This window comes from Fringilla coelebs, assembly GCF_963513975.1.
Source record: "Fringilla coelebs genome assembly, chromosome: 1".
In the NCBI taxonomy this organism is placed as follows: Eukaryota; Metazoa; Chordata; class Aves; order Passeriformes; family Fringillidae; genus Fringilla; species Fringilla coelebs.
In genome coordinates, this window is record NC_140028.1 from 1,308,599 (window position 1) to 1,330,124 (window position 21,526).

The window sequence follows — 21,526 nt, forward strand, 5'->3', positions numbered from 1 at the left end:
GGGGTGGGATGGGATCCTTGGGATTGGGATTGGGATGGGATAATGGGGTAATGGGATAATGGGGTAATAGGATAATGGGATAACGGGATAATGAGATAACGGGATGGAATGCAATGGAATTGAATTGGGATAATGGGATAATGGGATAATGGGATAATGGGATGATCTCACTGGGATGAGATAATGGGAGAATGTGAGAATGGGATAATTGGATAATGGGATAGCAGGATAATGGGATAACAGGATAACAGGATAACAGGATGTGAGGGAACGCAATGGAATTTAATTGGGATCATGGGGTAATGCAATACTGGGAAAATGGGATAATGGGATAATGGAGTAATGGGATAATGGGAAAATAGGAAAATTGGATAATGGGGTTAATGGGGTAATGGGATAATGGAATGGGATAATGGGGTAATGGGATAATGGGGTAATAGGGTAATGCAATAATGGGAAAATGGGATAATGGGTAAATGGGAAAATGGGATAATGGAATGGGATAATGGGACAATGAGATGGGACAGTGGGATGGGATAATAGGATTGGGATGAGATGAGATGGGATAAGGGGATGGGATGAGATAATGGGATAATGGGGTAATGGGATAATGGGATGGGATAATGGGATTGGGATGGGATGAGATGAGATGGGATAATGGGATGGGATGGGATGAGATAATGGGATAATGGGATAATGAGGTAATGGCATGGATAATGTGGTAATAGGGTAATGGGATAATGGGGGAATGGGATAATTGGATTGGGATGGGATGAGATGAGATAATGGGATAATGGGGTAATGGAATGGGATAATGGGATAATGGGATAATGGGGTAATGGGATAATGAGGTAATGGCATGGATAATGGGGTAATAGGGTAGTGGGGGAATGGGTTAATGGGATAATGGGATAGTGGGATGGGACAGTGGGATGGGATAATGGGATCGGGATGAGATGAGATGGGATAAGGGGATGGGATGAGATAATGGGATAATGGGATAATGGGGTAATGGGATAATGGGATGGGATAATGGAATTGGGATGAGATGGGATAATGGGATAATGGGATAATGAGGTAATGGCATGGATAATGTGGTAATAGGATAATGGGGAATGGGATAATGGGACTGGGATGGGATGAGATGGGATAATGGGATAATGGGGTAATGGAATGGGATAATGGGATAATGGGATAATGAGATGGGACAGTGGGATGGGATAATGGATCTGGGATGGGATGAGATGGGATAATGGGATAATGGGGGAATGGGATTGGGATGGGATGAGATGAGATAATGGGATAATGGGATAATGAGGTAATGGCATGGATAATGTGGTAATACGGTAATGGGATAATGGGGGAATGGGATAATGGGATTGGGATGGGATAATGGGATAATGGGATAATGGGATAATGGGATAATGGGATTGGGATGGGATGAGATGGGATAATGGGATAATGGGATAATGGGATAATGAGGTAATGGCATGGATAATGGGGTAATAGGGTAGTGGGATAATGGGGGAATGGGATAATGGGATAATGGGATTGGGATGAGATGAGATAATGGGATAATGGGATAATGGGATAATGGGATAATGGGATAATGGGGTAATGGCATGGATAATGGGGTAATGGGATAATGGGATAATGGGGTAATGGGATAATGGGGTAATGGGATAATGGGGTAATGGGATAATGGGGTAATGGCATGGATAATGGGGTAATGGGATAATGGGATAATGGGGTAATGGGATAATGGGATTGGGATGGGATGAGATGGGATAATGGGATAATGGGATTGGGATGGGATGAGATGAGATAATGGGATAATGGGATCATGGGATTGGGATGGGATGAGATGAGATAATGGGATAATGGGATAATGGGATAATGGGATAATGGGATTGGGATGGGATGGGATGAGATAATGGGATAATGGGATTGGGATGGGATGAGATAATGAGACAATGGGATAATGAGGTAATGGGATGGATAATGTGGTAGTAGGATACTGGGGAATGGGATAATGGAGGAATGGGATAATGGGATAATGGGGTAATGGGATAATGAGGTAATGGCATGGATAATGTGGTAGTAGGATAATGGGGAATGGGATAATGAAGGAATGGGATAGTGGGATAATGGGATAATGTGTCAATGGGACAATGGGCTCATGGGACACGGGAAGGCCTGGGTGGGAATTGCAGGAATTGCAGGAGTCTCCGTTCCCGCGGCAGGAGAAGGAGGCGGTGCTCAGCGCCCTGGCGGAGAAGGCGCGGCTGACGGAGGAGATCTTCAACCGCACGCCGGGCATCCACTGCAACCCCGTGCAGGGCGCCATGTACTCCTTCCCCCGCATCGACCTGCCCGCCCGCGCCGTGGCCGCCGCCAAGGTCCGGGAATGCCGCCGGGATCGGGCAGGAGCCGCGCCGGGAATGGGCGGGAGCCATGCCGGGAATGCGGGGAGGAGCGGGAACCACACCGGGAACGGGCGGGAGCCATGCCGGGAATGTGGGGATGGGTGGGAGTCAAACTGGGATGGACAGGATCCCAACTGGGAGATGTTGGGATGGGCGGGATCCCAACTGGGATGGACGGGATCCCAACTGGGAAGGACAGGATCCCGACTGGGAGATGTTGGGATGGGCAGGAGCCACACTGGGAATGTGGGGACGGGCAGGAGCCACACTGGAAATGGGCAGGATCCCAACTGGAAGATGTGGGAATGGTCAGGATCCCAACTGGGAGATGTGGGAATGGTCAGGAACCCAACTGGGAGATGTTGGGATGGGATTGATCCAAACTGGGAGATGTGGGGATGGATGGGATCCCAACTGGGAGATGTGGGGATGGGCAGGAGCCAAACTGGGATGGACGGGATCCCAACTGGGAGATGTTGGGATGGAGAGGATCCCAGCTGGGATGGATGGGATTTCAACTGGGGGATGTTGGGATGGATGGGATCAATCCCAGGAGCTGTGGGACTCACTGGGATCGATCCTGATCCCTGTGGGACTCACTGGGATTGATCCCAGGAATTGTGGGACTCATTGGGATCGACCCTGATCCATGTGGGACTCATTGGGATCCATCCCAGGAATTGTGGGACTCACTGGGATCAATCCCAGGAATTGTGGGACTCATGGGGATGGATCCCAGGAATTGTGGGGCTCATTGGGATCAATCCTGATCCATGTGGGACTCATTGGGATCAATCCCAGGATTTGTGAGACTCTTTGGGATCAATCCCAGGAATTGTGGGGCTCACGGGGATGGATCCCAGGAATTGTGGGACTCATCAGGATCAATCCCAGGAATTGTGGGAATCATTTGGATCAATCCCAGGAATTGTGGGACTCATTGGGATCAATCCTGATCCATATGGGACTCACTGGGATCGATCCCAGGAATTGTGGGACTCATCAGGATCAATCCCAGGAAATGTGGGACTCATTGGGATCAATCCCAGGATTTGTGGGACTCATTGGGATCAATCCCAGGAATTGTGGGGCTCATTGGGATGGATCCCAGGAATTGTGGGACTCGTTGGGATCAATCCCAGGAATTGTGGGGCTCATGGGGATCAATCCCAGGAATTGTGGGACTCATTGGGATGAATCCCAGGAATTGTGGAACTCGTGGGGATCAATCCCAGGAATTGTGGGGCTCACGGGGATGGATCCCAGGAATTGTGGGACTCACTGGGATGAATCCCAGGAATTGTGGGGCTCACTGGGATCAATCCTGATCCATATGGGACTCATTGGGATGGATCCCAGGAATTGTGGGGCTCACCGGGATCAATCCCAGGAATTGTGGGGCTCATGGGGATGGATCCCAGGAATTGTGGGACTCATGGGCATGGATCCCGATCCATATGGGACTCACAGGGATCGATCCCAGGAATTGTGTGACTCACAGGGATAAACCCCAGGAATTGTGGGGCTCATTGGGATGGATCCCAGGAATTGTGGGACTCATGGGGATGGATCCCAGGAATTGTGGGACTCACTGGGATCGATCCTGATCCCTGTGGAACTCATTGGGATGGATCCCAGGAATTGTGGGGCTCATTAGGATCAATCCCAGGAATTGTGGGAATCATTTGGATCGATCCCAGGAATTGTGGGACTCATTGGGATGGATCCATCCCAGGAATTGTGGGACTTATGGGGATCAATCCCAGGAATTGTGGAACTCATTGGGATGGATCCCAGGAACTGTGGAACTCATTGGGATCAATCCCAGGAATTGTGGGGCTCACGGGGATGGATCCCAGGAATTGTGGGACTCTTTGGGATCAATCCCAGGAATTGTGGGACTCACTGGGATCGATCCCAGGAATTGTGGGACTTGTGGGGATGGATCCCAGGAATTGTGGGAATCGTTGGGATGGATCCCAGGAATTGTGGGGCTCACTGGGATCCATCCCAGGAATTGTGGGGCTCACAGGGATCGATCCCAGGAATTGTGGAACTCATTGGGATGAATCCCAGGAATTGTGGGGCTCATTGGGATCAATCCTGATCCCTGTGGGACTCATTGGGATCAATCCCAGGAATTGTGGGAATCCTTGGGATCAATCCCAGGAATTGTGGGACTCTTTGGGATCAATCCCAGGAATTGTGGGACTCACTGGGATCAATCCCAGGAATTGTGGGGCTCACTGGGATGGATCCCCATCCCTGCGGGGTGTGTGGGACGATCCCTCAGCCCCCCGCGGGATCGGATCCCGGTTTTCCCGACCCCGGAATTCCGTCCCCGATTCCCAGGAGAAGAACCAGAGCCCGGACATGTTCTTCTGCATGCGGCTCCTGGAGGAAACCGGGATCTGCGTCGTCCCCGGCAGCGGCTTCGGGCAGAAGGAAGGCACCTACCACTTCCGGTGGGTTCCGGGAGCATCGCCCCCAAATTCCCTCTTCCGGGAATTCTCATCCCAAATTTCCTGGTTTTGGGAGACCCCATCCCAAATTGTCTGTTCCCCCATTCCCAAATCCCCAAATTCCCAAATCCCCCCATCCCAAATTCCAAAATCCTCCACCCCAAATCCCCAAATCTCCCTGTCCCCAAAATCCCAAATCCTCAAATCCCCAAACCCAAAATCCCCAAATTCCCAATCCCCAAATCCCCAAATCTGCAATCCTGAAATTCCCTGTTCCCTCCATCCCAAATCCCCAAACCCCCAAATCCCCAATTCCCAAATGCCCCATCCCAATTCCCAAATCCCCAATTCCCAAATCCCCAAATCCCTAAATTACCAAATCCCAAATCCCTAAATCCCCAAACCTCCAAATCCCAAATTCCCTGTTCCCCCCAATCCCCAAATCCCCAAATCCCCAATTCCCAAATTCCCAAATCCCAAATCCCAAATCCCAAATCCCCAAATCCCCAATTCCCAAACCCCCAAATCCCAAATCCCCAAATCTCCAAATACCAAATCCCCAACTCCCCAAATCCCAAAATTCCCCAATCCCCCAACCCCCAAATCCCCAAATGCCCAATTCCCTAATCCCCAAATCCCAAATCCCGAAATCCCCAATCCCCAAACCCTAAATCATAAATCCCCAAATCCCCAAATCCCCAAATCCCAAATCCCATATCCCCAAAATCCCAAATCCCTAATTTCCAAATCACCAAATCCTCAAATCCCAAATCCCCCAAATCCCCAATCCCCAAACCCCAAATTTCCTGTTCCCCCAATTCCCAAATCCCCAAATTCCCAAAACCCCAATCCCAAATCCCTAAATGCCCCAATCCCCAAATCCCTAATTCCCCAAATCCCCAAATCCCTGATTCCCCAATCCCCAAATCTTTAAATCCTCAAATCCCCAATTCCCAAATCCCAAATCCCCAAACCCCCAATCCCCAAATTCCCAAATCCCCAAAAAACTCATCCCAAATTCCCAAACCCCCAATTCCCAAATCCCCAAATTCCAAATCCCCAAATCCTCAAATCCCCCTACCCAAAATGCCCAAATCCCAAATTCCCTATTCCTCCCATCCCAAATCCCCAAATCCCCAATTCCCAAATCCCAATTCATCAAATCCTCAAACTCCGAATTCCCAAATCCCAAATCCCCAAATCTCATATCCCCAAACCCCCAAATCCCAAATTCCATATCCCCAAAATCCCAAATCCCCAAATCCCCAACTCCCAAATCCCGAAATTCCCCAATCCCCAAATCCCAAACCCCTAAATGCCCAATTCCCTAATCCCCAAATCCTCAAATCCCAAATCCCAAATTCCCTATTCCCAAACTCCCAAATCCCAAATCCCCAAATCCCCAAACCCCAAATTCCCAAATCCCCAAATCCTCAAATCCCAAATTCCCCAAATCCCAAATCCCCAATTCCCAAATCCCCAAACCCCCAAATCCCCAATCCCCAAATTCCCAAATCCCCAAACCCCCAAATCCCCAAATCCCCAAATCCCAAATCCCCAAATCCTCAAATCCCAAACCCCAATCCCCAAATCCCCAAACTCCGAAACCCCTAATCCCCAAACCCCCAAATCCCAAATCCCTAAATCCCCAAATTCCCAAGTCCTCCCTCCCAAATCCCAAATCCCCAATCCCCAAATCCCCAAATCCCCAAACCCCAAACCCCAAACCCCCAAATCCCAAATCCCAAATCCCCAATCCCCAAATCCCCAAATCCCCAAACCCCAAACTCCAAACCCCCAAATCCCAAATCCCAAATCCCGAAATCCCCCATCCCAAATCCCAAATCCCCAAATTCCAAATCCCCAAATCCTCAAATCCCAAACCCCCCAATCCCCGATCCCAAATCCCCAAATCCCAAATCCTCAATTCCCAAATCCCAACTCCCCAATTCCCAAATCCCCAAATCCCCAAACCCCAAACTCCCAAATCCCCAAATCCCAAATCCCAAATTCCCAAACCCCCAAACCCCAAACCCCCAAATCCCAAAATCCCAAATTCCCAAATCCCGAATTCCCGTTATTCCCGCAGCATGACCATCCTGCCGCCCACGGAGAAGCTGAAGATCCTTCTGGAAAAGCTGAGCGCCTTCTACACCAAGTTTGTCCAGGAATTCTCGTAGCCGGGGCGGCCACGCCCCCTCGGTCACCGCCCCCCCGCCGCCCTTCCCGGCGGATCCCGAAGGATCCCAGCCTTTCCGGGAATTTTGGGAATTCCGGGGCAGGTCCCCAAATAAAGGACGGTGACCGACGATGGTGGTGGTGGTGCCTTGGGAATTTCGGATCCTCCAAAACTTGGGAATTCCGGGTCCTCCAAAGCTTGGGAATTCCAGATCTAATCCTTGGGAATTGCGGATCCTCCAGCCCTTTGGGAATTCCAGATCCAATCCTTGGGAATTGTGGGTCCTCCAAGCCTTGGGAATTCCATCTTCTCCAACCCTTGGAATTCCATTGTCCCCAACCCTTGGGAATTCCGGCTCCTCAAATCCTTGGGAATTCCACCTTTTCCAAACCTTTGGGAATCCCAGCTCCTCCAATCTTTGGGAATTCCAGTTCCAATCCTTGGGAATTCCGAGCCTTTCCGGGAATTTTGGGAATTCCGGGGCAGGTCCCCAAATAAAGGACGGTGACCGATGGTGGTGGTGCCTTGGGAATTGCGGATCCTCCAAACCTTTGGAATTCCAGCTTCTCCAACCCTTGGGAATTCCATTGTCTCCAACCCTTGGGAATTCCAGTTCCAATCCTTGGGAATTCCAGCTACTCCAAGCCTTGCGAATTCCATCTTCTCCAAACCTTGGGAATTGCGGATCCTCCAAACCTTGGGATTCCCATCTTCTCCAAGCCTTGGGAATTCCAGATCTAATCCTTGGGAATTCCATCTTCTCCAATCCTTGGGAATTCCAGATCCAACCCTTGGGAATTCCAGATCTAATCCTTGGGAATTCCAGCTCCTCCAATCCTTGGGAATTGCGGATCCTCCAAGCCTTGGGAATTCTGGCTTCTCCAACCCTTGGGAATTGCAGATCTAATCCTTGGGAATTGCAGCTCCGCCAACCCATGGGAATTCCAGATCTCATCCTTGGAAATCCAGCCCCTCCATTCCTTGCGAATTCCATCTTCTCCAACCCTTGGGAATTCCAGCTCCAATCCTTGGGAATTCTGGCTCCTCCAACCCTTGGGAATTCCAGATCTAATCCTTGGGAATTCCATCTTCTCCAACCCTTGGGAATTCCAGATCTAATCCTTGGAAATCCAGGCCCTCCAATCCTTGGGAATTCCAGCTCCATTCCTTGGGAATTCCAGCTCCAATCCTTGGGAATTCCAGCTCCTCCAAGCCTAGGGAATTCCAGATGTAATCCTTGGGAATTCTGGCTTCTCCAATCCTTGGGAATTCCAGATCCAATCCTTGGGAATTCTCGTAGCCGGGGCGGCCGCGCCCCCTCGGTCGCCGCCCCCCCGCCGCCCTTCCCGGCGGATCCCGAAGGATCCCAGCCTTTCCGGGAATTTTGGGAATTCCGGGGCAGGTCCCCAAATAAAGGACGGTGACCGATGGTTGTGGTGGTGCCTTGGGAATTGTGGATCCTCCAAAACTTGGGAATTGCGGATGTAATCCTTGGGAATTGCGGATCCTCCAAAACTTGGGAATTGCGGATGTAATCCTTGGGAATTCCAGATGTAATCCTTGGGAATTCCAGATGTAATCCTTGGGAATTGTGGGTCCTCCAAGCCTTGGGAATTCCAGATCTAATTCTTGGGAATTCCAGATCTAATCCTTGGGAATTGCGGATCCTCCAAGCCTTGGGAATTCCGGATCTAATCCTTGGGAATTCTGGCTTCTTCAACCCTTGGGAATTCCATCTTCTCCAAACCTTGGGAATTCCAGCTCCTCCAACCCTTGGGAATTGCGGATCCTCCAATCTTTGGGAATTCCAACTCCTCCCAACCTTGGGAATTCCAGTTCCTCCAAGCCTTGGGAATTCCAGGTGTAATCCTTGGGAATTCCAGATCTAATCCTTGGGAATTCCATCCTCTGCAGCCCTTGGGAATTCCAGCTCCTCCAACCCTTGGGAATTCCAGCTCCTCTAACCCGTGAGAATTCCAGCTCCTCCAATCCTTGGGAATTCCAGATCTAATCCTTGGGAATTGCGGATCCTCCAGCCCTTTGGGAATTCCAGATCTAATCCTTGGGAATTGTGGGTCCTCCAAGCCTTGGGAATTCCATCTTCTCCAACCCTTGGAATTCCATTGTCCCCAACCCTTGGGAATTCCAACTTCTCCAACCCTTGGGAATTCCGGCTCCTCAAATCCTTGGGAATTCTGGCTCCTCAAATCCTTGGGAATTCCACCTTTTCCAAACCTTTGGGAATCCCAGCTCCTCCAATCTTTGGGAATTCCAGTTCCAATCCTTGGGAATTCCAGTTCCTTCAAGCCTTGGGAATTCCAGCTCCTCCAACCCTTGGGAATTCCAGCTCCTCCAGCCTTTGGGAATTCTGGCTCGTCCAACCCTTGGAAATTCCAGATTTAATCCTTGGGAATTCCATCTTCTGCAGCCCTTGGGAATTCCAGATCTAATCCTTGGGAATTCCATCTTCTCCAACACTTGGGAATTCCAGCTCCATTCCTTGGGAATTCCAGCTCCAATCCTTGGGAATTCCAGTTCCTCCAAGGCTTGGGAATTCCAGATCTAATCCTTGGGAATTGCAGTTCCTCCAAACCTTGGGAATTCCAGATGTAATCCTTGGGAATTCCAGATGTAATCCTTGGGAATTCCAGATGTAATCCTTGCAAATTGCAGTTCCTCCAAACCTTGGGAATTCCAGATGTAATCCTTGGGAATTCCAGATCTAATTCTTGGGAATTGTGGGTCCTCCAAGCCTTGGGAATTCCAGATCTAATCCTTGGGAATTGTGGATCCTCCAAGCCTTGGGAATTCCAGATCTAATTCTTGGGAATTCCAACTTCTCCAATCGTTGGGAATTCTGGCTCCTCCAAACCTTGGGAATTCCAGATCTAATCCTTGGGAATTGCAGCTCCAAGCCTTGGGAATTCCAGCTTCTCCAACCCATGGGAATTCCATTGTCTCCAACCCTTGGGAATTCCAGATCTAATCCTTGGGAATTCCATCCTCTCCAACCTTGGGAATTCCATCTTCTCCAACCATTGGGAATCCCAGCTCCTCCAATCTTTGGGAATTCCAGTTACAACCCTTGGGAATTCCAACTCCAGCCCTTGGGAATTCCATCTTCTCCAACCCTTGGGAATTCCGGCTCCATTTTGCTCCTGGAATTGGGATTTTGGACCTGTTTTTTTTCCCAGATCCCGGATTCTGGGATCGATCAGCTCCTTGTTCTGCCGTGGAAATCCCGGCCGAGGTTTTTGGGGTTTTCCAGAAGGTTCCGGAGCAATCCCGAGCTGGGGTTGGGGTTCCTGAGGGGTTCCGGCTCAGGAGAATTCCCGCAGGAATTGGGCCTGGAAGCGGCGCCGGAGCAGCAGCGACAGCCTGGGGGGAACACGGAGCCCCCAAATCCCAAATCCCAAAATCCTCAAATCCCAAAACCCCAAATCCCCAAATCCCCAAATCCCAAATCTCAAAATCCCAAATCCCAAAATCCTCAAATCCCAAAATCCCAAATCCCCAAATCCCAAAGTTACAAAATCCCCAAATCCCCAAATCCCAAAGTTACAAAATCCCCAAATCAAGTCCTGAAACCCCCAAATCCCCAAAGTCTGAAGTCCCAAATCCCCAAATCCTGAAATCCCAAATCCCCAAATCCTCAAATCCCCAAATCCCAAAATCCCAAATCCCCAAATCCCAAAAACCCCAAATCCCAAATCTCCAAATCCCAAAGTTACAAAATCCCCAAATCAAGTCCTGAAACCCCCAAATCCCCAAAATCTGAAATCCCAAATCCCCAAATCCTGAAATCCCAAATCTCAGAATTTCCTGAAATCCCACTGTCCTGAAACCCCCAAATCCCAAATCCCCAAATCCTGAAATCCCAAATCCCAAAGTCCCGAATCTCCAAATCCCCAAATCCCAAAATTCCCAGTGTATCCTGAAATCCCAAATCCCCAAATCCCCAAGTTATGAAATCCCCAAATCAAGTCCTGAAATCCCCAAATCCCCAAAAGCTGAAATCCCAAATCCCAAATCCCAATGTCTCAAATCCCCAAATCCTCAAATCCTCAAATCCCAAATCCCCAAATCCCAAAGTTACGAAATCCCCAAATCAAGTCCAGATACCCCCAAATCCCCAAAATCTGAAGTCCCAAATCCCCAAATCCTGAAACCCCAAATCCCCAAATCCCAAATCTCAGAATTTCCTGAAATCCCACTGTCCCGAAATCCCCAAATCCCAAATCCCCAAATGATGAAATCCCAAATCCCAAAGTCCCAAATCTCCAAATCCCCAAATCCCAGCATCCCAAAATCCCAGCGTATCCTGAAATCTCAGTCCCCAAATCCTCAAATCCCAAATCCCAAAGTCCCAAATCCCCAAATCCCAAAATTCCCAGTGTATCCTGAAATCCCAAATCCCCAAATCCCCAAGTTACGAAATCCCCAAATCAAGTCCTGAAATCCCCAAATCCCAAAATCCCAAATCCCCAAATCCCAAAATCCCAAATCCCCAAATCTCAAATCTCCAAATCCCAAAGTTACAAAATCCCCAAATCAAGTCCTGAAACCACCAAATCCCCAAAATCTGAAGTCCCAAATCCCCAAATCCTGAAATCCCAAATCCCCAAATCCCCAAATCCTCAAATCCCCAAATCCCCAAATCCCAAAATCCCCAAATCCCAAAGCCTCCAATCCCCAAATCCCAAATATGAAAATCCCAAATCCCCAAATCCCCAAGTTACGAAATCCCCAAATCAAGTCCTGAAATCCCCAAATCCCCAAAATCTGAAGCCCCAAATCCCCAAATCCTGAAATCCCAAATCTCAGAATTTTCTGAAATCCCACTGTCCCAAAATCCCAAATCCCAAAGTCCCAAATCTCCAAATCCCCAAATCCCAGCATCCCAAAATCCCAGTGTATCCTGAAATCTCAAAGTCCCCAAATCCCCAAATCCTCAAATCCCAAATCCCAAATCCCAAATCCCAAAGTTCCAAATCTCCAAATCTGCAAATCCCAAAATCCCCAGTGAATCCTGAAATCCCAAATCCCCAAATCCCAAAGTTATGAAATCCCCAAATCAAGTCCTGAAATCCCCAAATCCCAAAGTCTCAAATCCTCAAATCCCCAAATCCCCAAATCCCAAATCCCCAAATCAAGTCCTGAAATCCCCAAATCCCCAAATCCCAAATCTCAGAATTTTCTGAAATTCCACTGTCCTGAAACCCCCAAATCTCCAAATCCCCAAATCCCAAAATTCCCAGTGTATCCTGAAATCCCAAATCCCAAATCCTAAAGTTACGAAATCAACAAATCAAGTCCCCAAATCCCCAAATCCCCAAATCCCCAAATCCCAAATCCCCAAATCAAGTCCTGAAATCCCCAAATCCCCAAATCCCAAATCCCCAAATCAAGTCCTGAAACCCCCAAATCCCCCAAACCTGAAGCCCCAAATCCCCAAATCCCAAATCCTGAAATCCCAAATCTCAGAATTTCCTGAAATCCCACTGTCCCGAAACCCCCGAATCCCAAATCCCAAAGTCCCAAATCTCCAAATCCCCAAATCCCAGCATCCCAAAATCCCAGCGTATCCTGAAATCTCAAAGTCCCCAAATCCCCAAATCCTCAAATCCCAAAGCCTCCAATCCCCAAATCCCAAATCTCAAAATCCCAAATCCCCAAGTTACGAAATCCCCAAATCAAGTCCTGAAATCCCCAAATCCCCAAAATCTGAAGTTCAAAGCCCCCAGATCCCAAATCCTGAAATCCCGAATCTCAGAATTTTCTGAAATCCCAAATCCCCAAATGCTGAAATCCCAAATCCTGAAATCTCAAAGTCCCGAATCTCCAAATCCCCAAATCCCAAAATTCCCAGTGTATCCTGAAATCCCAAATCCCCAAATCCTAAAGTTATGAAATCCCCAAATCAAGTCCTGAAATCCTCAAATCACCAAATCCCAAATCCCCAAATCCCAAAGTCTCAAATCCTCAAATCCCCAAATCCTCAAATCCCCAAATCCTCAAATCCTCAAATCCCAAATCCCCAAATCCCAAAGTTACGAAATCCCCAAATCAAGTCCAGATACCCCCAAATCCCCAAAATCTGAAGTCCCAAATCCCCAAATCCTGAAATCCCAAATCTCAGAATTTCCTGAAATCCCACTGTCCCGAAATCCCCAAATCCCAAATCCCCAAATGATGAAATCCCAAATCCCAAAGTCCCAAATCTCCAAATCCCAAAATCCCCAGTGTATCCTGAAATCCCAAATCCCCAAATCCCCAAGTTATGAAATCCCCAAATCAAGTCCTGAAATCCCCAAATCCCCAAATCCTGAAATCCCAACCCCCAAAGTCCTGAAATCCCCAAATCTTCAAATCCCAATATCCCAAAATCCCGAAGTTCAGAAATCCCCAAATCTCCAAATCCCAAATCCTCAAATCCTCAAATCCCAAAATTCTAAAATCTCAAAATTGCAAAATTCCAGCGTATCCTGAACTACCAGCATCCCAAAACACCGAAATCCCCAAATCCCAGAGTCCCCAAATCCCCAAATTCTGTAATCCCAGATTCCCAAATCCCCAAATCCCTGAATTCTGAAATCCCAAAACCCCAAATTCCCAAATTCTGAAATCCCAAATCCCCAAATCCCAGTGTTGTAACATCCAAAATCTCAGCATCCCAAAATCCCAACATCCCAAGATTCCACACCCCAAATCCAAGACCAAACACCCAAAATCCCAACGTGCAACCTCCCCAAATACCCAAATCCCAACATCCCAAAATCCCTACTTTCAATATCTCAAAATCCAAGATCCCAGCATCCCAAAATCCCCAAATCCCAACATCCAACATCAGCACACGACTCCAACACCCCAAATCCCAACATCCCAAATTCCCAACACCCCAACACCCCAAAATCCCACATCCAACACCCCAAAATCCCAAGATCTCAAAGTCCCAAGATCCAACACCAACTGGGAAGGACATGATCCCAACTGGGAGATGTTGGGATGGGTGGGATCCCAACTGGGAGATGTGGGAATGGAAAGGATCCCAACTGGGATGGGATCGCAACTGGGATGGGTGGGATCCAGAATGGGAGATGTGGGAATGGACAGGATCCCAACTGGGATGGACGGGATCCCAACTGGGAGATGTTGGGATGGGCGGGAGCCACACCGGGAACGCGGGGACGGGCGGGATCCCAACTGGGAGATGGGGGGATGGGCAGGAGCCAAACTGGGATGGACGGGATCCCAACTGGGAGATGTTGGAATGGACGGGATCCCAATTGGGCGATGTGGGAATGGTCAGGATCCCAACTGGGAGATGTTGGGATGGGATTGATCCAAACTGGGAGATGTGGGGATGGATGCGATCCCAACTGTGAATGTGGGGATGGGCAGGAGCCAAACTGGGATGGATGGGATCCCAACTGGGAAGGACAGGATCCCAACTGGGAGATGTTGGGATGGTCGGGAGCCACACCGGGAACACGGGGATGGGCAGGATTCCAACTGGGAGATGTTGGGATGGTTGAAATCCCAACTGGGATGGACAGGATCCCAACTGGGATGGATGGGATTCCAACTGGGAGATGTTGGGATGGGTTGGATCCCAACTGGGAGATGTGGGGTTGGGCGGGATCCCAACTGGGATGAATGGGATCCCAGCTGGGAAGGACGGGATCCCAACTGGGATGGACAGGATCCCAACTGGGATGGACGGGATCCCAACTGGGAGATGTGGGGATGAGAGGGATCCCAACTGGGATGGATGGGATCCCAGCTGGGATGGATGGAATTCCAACTGGGAGATGTTGGGATGGATGGGATCAATCCTGGGAGCTGTGGGACTCACTGGGATCCATCCCAGGAATTGTGGGACTCACTGGGATCAATCCCAGGAATTGTGGGGCTCATTGGGATCAATCCCAGGAATTGTGGGACTCACTGGGATCAATCCCAGGAATTGTGGGACTCATTGGGATCGATCCCAGGAATTGTGGGGCTCATTGGGATCAATCCCAGGAATTGTGGGACTCACTGGGATCAATCCCAGGAATTGTGGGACTCATTGGGATGGATCCCAGGAATTGTGGGGCTCACTGGGATCAATCCCAGGAATTGTGGGAATCACTGGGATCAATCCCAGGAATTGTGGGGCTCATGGGGATCAATCCCAGGAATTGTGGGACTCATTGGGATCGATCCCAGGAATTGTGGGACTCATGGGGATCAATCCTGATCCATATGGGACTCATTGGGATCAATCCCAGGAATTGTGGGAATCCTTGGGATCAATCCCAGGAATTGTGGGACTCTTTGGGATCAATCCCAGGAATTGTGGGACTCACTGGGATCAATCCCAGGAATTGTGGGGCTCACTGGGATGGATCCCGATCCCTCTGGGGTGTGCGGGACGATCCCTCAGCCCCCCGCGGGGTCGGATCCCGCTTTTCCCGACGCCGGAATTCCGTCCCCATTCCCAGGAGAAGAACCAGAGCCCGGACATGTTTTTCTGCATGCGGCTCCTGGAGGAAACCGGGATCTGCGTCGTCCCCGGCAGCGGCTTCGGGCAGAAGGAAGGCACCTACCACTTCCGGTGGGTTCCGGGAGCATCCCCCCCCAAATTCCCTGCTCCGGGAATTCTCATCCCAAATTCCCTGTTCCTGGGAGATCTCATCCCAAATTCCCTGTTCTTGGGAGATCCCACCCCAAATTCCCTCTTCCTGGAATTCTCATCCCAAATTTCCTGTTCCCGTGAGATCCTACCCCAAATTCCCTGTTCCTGGAATTCTCATCCCAAATTTCCTGTTCCTGGAAGATCCCACCCCAAATTCCCTGTTCCCGGGAGATCCCACCCCAAATTCCCTCTTCCTGGAATTCTCATCCCAAATTCCCTGTTCCGGGAATTCTCATCCCAAATTCCCTGTTCCTGGAATTCTCATCCCAAATTTCCTGTTCTTGGGAGATCCCATCCCAAATTCCCTGTTTCTGGAAGATCCCACCCCAAATTCCCTCTTCCTGGAATTCTCATCCCAAATTCCCTGTTCCTGGGAGATCCCACCCCAAATTCCCTGTTCTTGTGAGATCCCACCCCAAATTCCCTCTTCCTGGGAGCATCCCACCCCAAATTCCCTGTTTCTGGGAGATCCCATCCCAAATTGTCTGTTCCCCCATCCCAAATCCCCACATTCCCAAATCCCCCCATGCCAAATTCCCCATCCCAAATTCCAAAATCCTCCACCCCAAATCCCCAAATCTCCCTGTCCCCAATCCCCAAATCCCCAAATCCCCAATCCCCAAATGCCCAAATCTGCAATCCTGAAATTCCCTGTTCCCTCCATCCCAAATGCCCAAACCCCCAAAACCCCAATTCCCAAATGCCCCATCCCAAATCCCAAATCCCCAACTCCCCAAATCCCTAAATCCCCAAATCCCAAATCCCTAAATCCCTAAATCCCTAAATCCCTAAATCCCTAAATCCCAAATTCCCTGTTTCCTCCATCCCCAATTCCCCAATCCCCAAATCCCAAACCCCCAAATCCCTAAATGCCCAAATGCCCAAATCCCCAATTCCCAAATCCCTAAATGCCCAAATCACCAAATCCCCAAAAGTCCAAACCCTCAAATTCCCAAATCCCCAGTCCCCAAATCCCAAAACTCCAAATCCCGAAATCCCCAATCCCCAAATTCCCAAATCCCCCCATCCTAAATCCCCAAATCCCAAATCCCCAAATCCCAAATCCCCAATCCTGAAATTTCCTGTTCCCCCATCCCAAATGCAAAACCCCCAAATCCCCAATTCCCAAATGCCCCATCCCAAATCCCCCATCCCAAATCCCAAATCCCCAAATCCCGAATTCCCCAATCCCCAAATCCCAAACCCCCAAATGCCCAATTCCCCAATCCCCAAATCCCAAATCCCGAAATCCCCAATCCCCAAACCCTAAATCCCAAATTCCCAAATCCCCAAACCCCCAAACCCCCAAATCCCATATCCCCAAATTCCCAAATTCCCCAATCCCCAATTCCCAAATCCCCAAATTCCCTGTTCCCCCCAGTCCCCTAATCCCCAAATGCCCAAACCACCAAATCCCAAATCCCCAAGTCTCCAATCCCCAAATCCCTGAATCGCCAAATCCCCAAATCCCCAAATCCTTAAATCCCCAAATCCCCAAAATCCCAATCCCCAAACCCCCAAACCCTAAACCCACAATCCCCAAATCCCCAAATTCCCAAATCCTCCCTCCCAAATCCCAAATTCCCAAATCCCCAATCCCCAAATCCCCAAACCTCCAAATCCCCAAATCCCTGAATCTCCAAATCCCCAAATCCCCAATTCCCAAATTACAAATCCCCAAATCCCCAAATCCCCAATTCCCAAATCCCCAAACCTCCAAATCCAAAATCCCCAATTCCCAAACCCCCAAATCCCCAATCCCCAAATTCCCTGTTCCTCCCACCCCAAATCCCCAAATCCCAAATCCCCAAATCCCCAAAATCCCCAATTCCCAAATCCCGAAACCCCAAACCCCAAACCCCAAACTCCCTAATCCCCAAATTCCCAATTCCCAAATCACCAAATCCTGAAATCCCCAATTCCCAAATCCCAAATTCCCAATTCCCAAATCCCCAATCTCCAAATCCCCAAAACCCCAATCCTCAAATCCCAAATCCCCAAATCCCCAAACCTCCAAATCCCCAAATCCCTGAATCTCCAAATCCCCAAATCCCCAATTCCCAAATCACAAATCCCCAAATCCCCAAATCCCCAATTCCGAAATCCCCAAATCCCCAAACCTCCAAATCCAAAATCCCCAAATCCTCAAATCCCAAATTCCCTATTCCCAAACCCCCAAAATCTGAAATCCCCAATCCCCAAACCCCAAACCCCAAATCCCAAACTCCCAAATCCCCAATTCCCAAATGCCCAAATCCCCAAAACCCCCATCCAAAATTTCCAAATCCCAAATCCCAAATTCCCAAATCCCCAAACCCCAAATTCCCCAAACCCCAAACCCCCAAATCCCCAAATCCCCCAACCCCAAACCCCCAAATCCCCAAATCCCAAATCCCAACCCCGATCCCGAATTCCCGTGTTTTCCCGCAGCATGACCATCCTGCCGCCCACGGAGAAGCTGAAGATCCTTCTGGAAAAGCTGAGCGCCTTCTACACCAAGTTTGTCCAGGAATTCTCGTAGCCGGGGCGGCCGCGCCCCCTCGGTCGCCGCCCCCCCGCCGCCCTTCCCGGCGGATCCCGAAGGATCCCAGCCTTTCCGGGAATTTTGGGAATTCCGGGGCAGGTCCCCAAATAAAGGACGGTGACCGGCGGTGGTGGTGCCTTGGGAATTGTGGATCCTCCAAAACTTGGGAATTGCGGATGTAATCCTTGGGAATTCCAGATCTAATCCGTGGGAAATGTGGATCCTCCAAGCCTTGGGAATTCCAGATCTAATCCTTGGGAATTGCGGCTCTAATCCTTGAGAATTGCGGATCCTCCAAACCTTGGGAATTGTGGATCCTCCAAACCTTGGGAATTGCGGATGTAACCCTTGGGAATTCCAGATCCAATCCTTGGGAATTGCGGATCCTCCAAGCCTTGGGAATTCCAGATCTAATCCTTGGGAATTGCGGCTCTAATCCTTGGGAATTCCAGCTCCATTCCTTGGGAATTCCAGATCCAATCCTTGGGAATTCCAGCTCCTCCAAGCCTTGGGAATTCCAGATCTAATCCTTGGGAATTCCAGATCCAATCCTTGGGAATTCTCGTAGCCAGGGCGGCCGTGCCCCCTCGGTCGCCGCCCCCCCGCCGCCCTTCCCGGCGGATCCCGAAGGATCCCAGCCTTTCCGGGAATTCTGGGAATTCCGGGGCAGGTCCCCAAATAAAGGACGGTGACCGATGGTGGTGGTGCCTTGGGAATTGTGGATCCTCCAAACCTTTGGAATTCCAGCTTCTCCAACCCTTGGGAATTCCATTGTCTCCAACCCTTGGGAATTCCAGTTCCAATCCTTGGGAATTCCAGCTACTCCAAGCCTTGCGAATTCCATCTTCTCCAAACCTTGGGAATTGCGGATCCTCCAAACCTTGGGATTCCCATCTTCTCCAACCCTTGGGAATTCCAGATCTAATCCTTGGGAATTCCAGATGTAATCCTTGGGAATTCCAGTTCCTTCAAGCCTTGGGAATTCCATCTTCTCCAACCGTTGGGAATTCCAGCTCCAGTCCTTGGGAATTCCAGCTCCTCCAACACTTGGAAATTCCAGATCCTCCAAGCCTTGGGAATTCCAGGTGTAATCCTTGGGAATTCCAGATCTAATCCTTGGGAATTGCAGCTCCGCCAACCCTTGGGAATTCCACCTTCTCCAAACCTTTGGAATTCCATCTTCTCCAATCCTTGGGAATTCCAGATCTAATCCCTGGAAATGCAGCTCCTCCAATCCTTGGGAATTCCAGATCTAATCCTTGAGAATTCCAGCTCCTCCAATCCTTGGGAATTCCAGATCTAATCCTTGAGAATTCCAGCTCCTCCAATCCTTGGGAATTCCAGATCCAATCCTTGGGAATTCTCGTAGCCGGGGCGGCCGCGCCCCCTCGATCGCCGCCCCCCCGCCGCCCTTCCCGGCGGATCCCGAAGGATCCCAGCCTTTCCGGGAATTTTGGGAATTCCGGGGCAGGTCCCCAAATAAAGGACGGTGACCGGCGGTGGTTGTGCCTTGGGAATTGTGGATCCTCCAAAACTTGGGAATTGCGGATGTGATCCTTGGGAATTCCAGATGTAATCCTTGGGAATTCCAGATCTAATCCTTGGGAATTGCGGATCCTCCAAGCCTTGGGAATTCCAGATCTAATCCTTGGGAATTCTGGGTCCTCCAAGCCTTGGGAATTCCATCTTCTCCAACCCTTGGAATTCCATTGTCCCCAACCCTTGGGAATTCCAACTTCTCCAACCCTTGGGAATTCCGGCTCCTCAAATCCTTGGGAATTCTGGCTCCTCAAATCCTTGGGAATTCCACCTTTTCCAAACCTTTGGGAATCCCAGCTCCTCCAATCTTTGGGAATTCCAGTTCCAATCCTTGGGAATTCCGAGCCTTTCCGGGAATTTTGGGAATTCCGGGGCAGGTCCCCAAATAAAGGACGGTGACCGGCGGTTGTGGTGGTGCCTTGGGAATTGTGGATCCTCCAAAACTTGGGAATTGCAGATCTAATCCTTGGGAATTGTGGATCCTCCAAACCTTGGGAATTCCAGATCTAATCCTTGGGAATTGTGGATCCTCCAAACCTTGGGAATTCCAGATCTAATCCTTGGGAATTGCAGCTCCTCCAAGCCTTGGGAATTCCAGCTCCATTCCTTGGGAATTCCAGCTCCAATCCTTGGGAATTCCAGGTCCTCCAATCCTTGCGAATTCCAGATCTAACCCATGAGAATTCCAGCTCCTCCAAGGCTTGGGAATTCCAGATCTAATCCTTGGGAATTCCAGCTCCTCCAAGCCTTGGGAATTCCAGCTCCTCCAATCCTTGGGAATTCCAGATCCAATCCTTGGGAATTCTCGTAGCCGGGGCGGCCGCGCCCCCTCGGTCGCCGCCCCCCCGCCGCCCTTCCCGGCAGATCCCGAAGGATCCCAGCCTTTCCGGGAATTTTGGGAATTCCGGGGCAGGTCCCCAAATAAAGGACGGTGACCGATGGTGGTGGTGGTGGTGCCTTGGGAATTTCGGATCCTCCAAAACTTGGGAATTCCAGATGTAATCCTTGGGAATTGCGGATCCTCCAAGCCTTGGGAATTCCGGATCTAATCCTTGGGAATTCTGGCTTCTTCAACCCTTGGGAATTCCATCTTCTCCAAACCTTGGGAATTCCAGCTCCTCCAACCCTTGGGAATTGCGGATCCTCCAAACCTTGGGAATTCTGGCTCCTCCAAGCCTTGGGAATTCCAAATGTAATCCTCGGGAATTCCACCTTGTGCAGCCCTTGGGAATTCCAGCTCCTCCAAACGTTTGGAATTCCAGCTCCTCCAAGCCTTGGGAATTCCAAGCCTTGGGAATTCCAGATCTAATCCTTGGGAATTCCAGATGTAATCCTTGGGAATTCCGGCTCCTCCAAACCTTGGGAATTCCAGATCTAATCCTTGGGAATTCAGCTCCTCCAATCCTTAGGAATTCCAGCTCCAACCCTTGGGAATTCCAGATCCAATCCTTGGGAATTCCAGGTCCTCCAAGCCTTGGGAATTCCAGCTCTAATCCTTGAGAATTCCAGCTCCTCCAATCCTTGGGAATTCCAGATCCAATCCTTGGGAATTCTCGTAGCCGGGGCGGCCGCGCCCCCTCGGTCACCGCCCCCCTGTCGCCCTTCCCGGCGGATCCCGAAGGATCCCAGCCTTTCCGGGAATTTTGGGAATTCCGGGGCAGGTCCCCAAATAAAGGACGGTGACCGGTGGTGGTGGTGCCTTGGGAATTGTGGATC

General features: G+C 49.9%; 1 protein-coding gene across 1 annotated transcript in view; it reads left to right on the forward strand.

Moving 5' to 3' along the window:
- Positions 1 to 7,068, forward strand: part of GPT (glutamic--pyruvic transaminase) — a gene marked incomplete at both ends in the record, with an annotated part of 33,348 nt that extends 26,280 nt beyond the window's left edge. Inside the window, 3 exons of the mRNA XM_084218006.1 lie at positions 2,244 to 2,399; positions 4,779 to 4,891; positions 6,978 to 7,068. Of these exons, the coding sequence (XP_084074132.1) occupies positions 2,244 to 2,399; positions 4,779 to 4,891; positions 6,978 to 7,068 (360 nt within the window). The remainder of the gene's footprint in view (positions 1 to 2,243; positions 2,400 to 4,778; positions 4,892 to 6,977) is intronic.
- Positions 7,069 to 21,526: the final 14,458 nt, after the last annotated feature.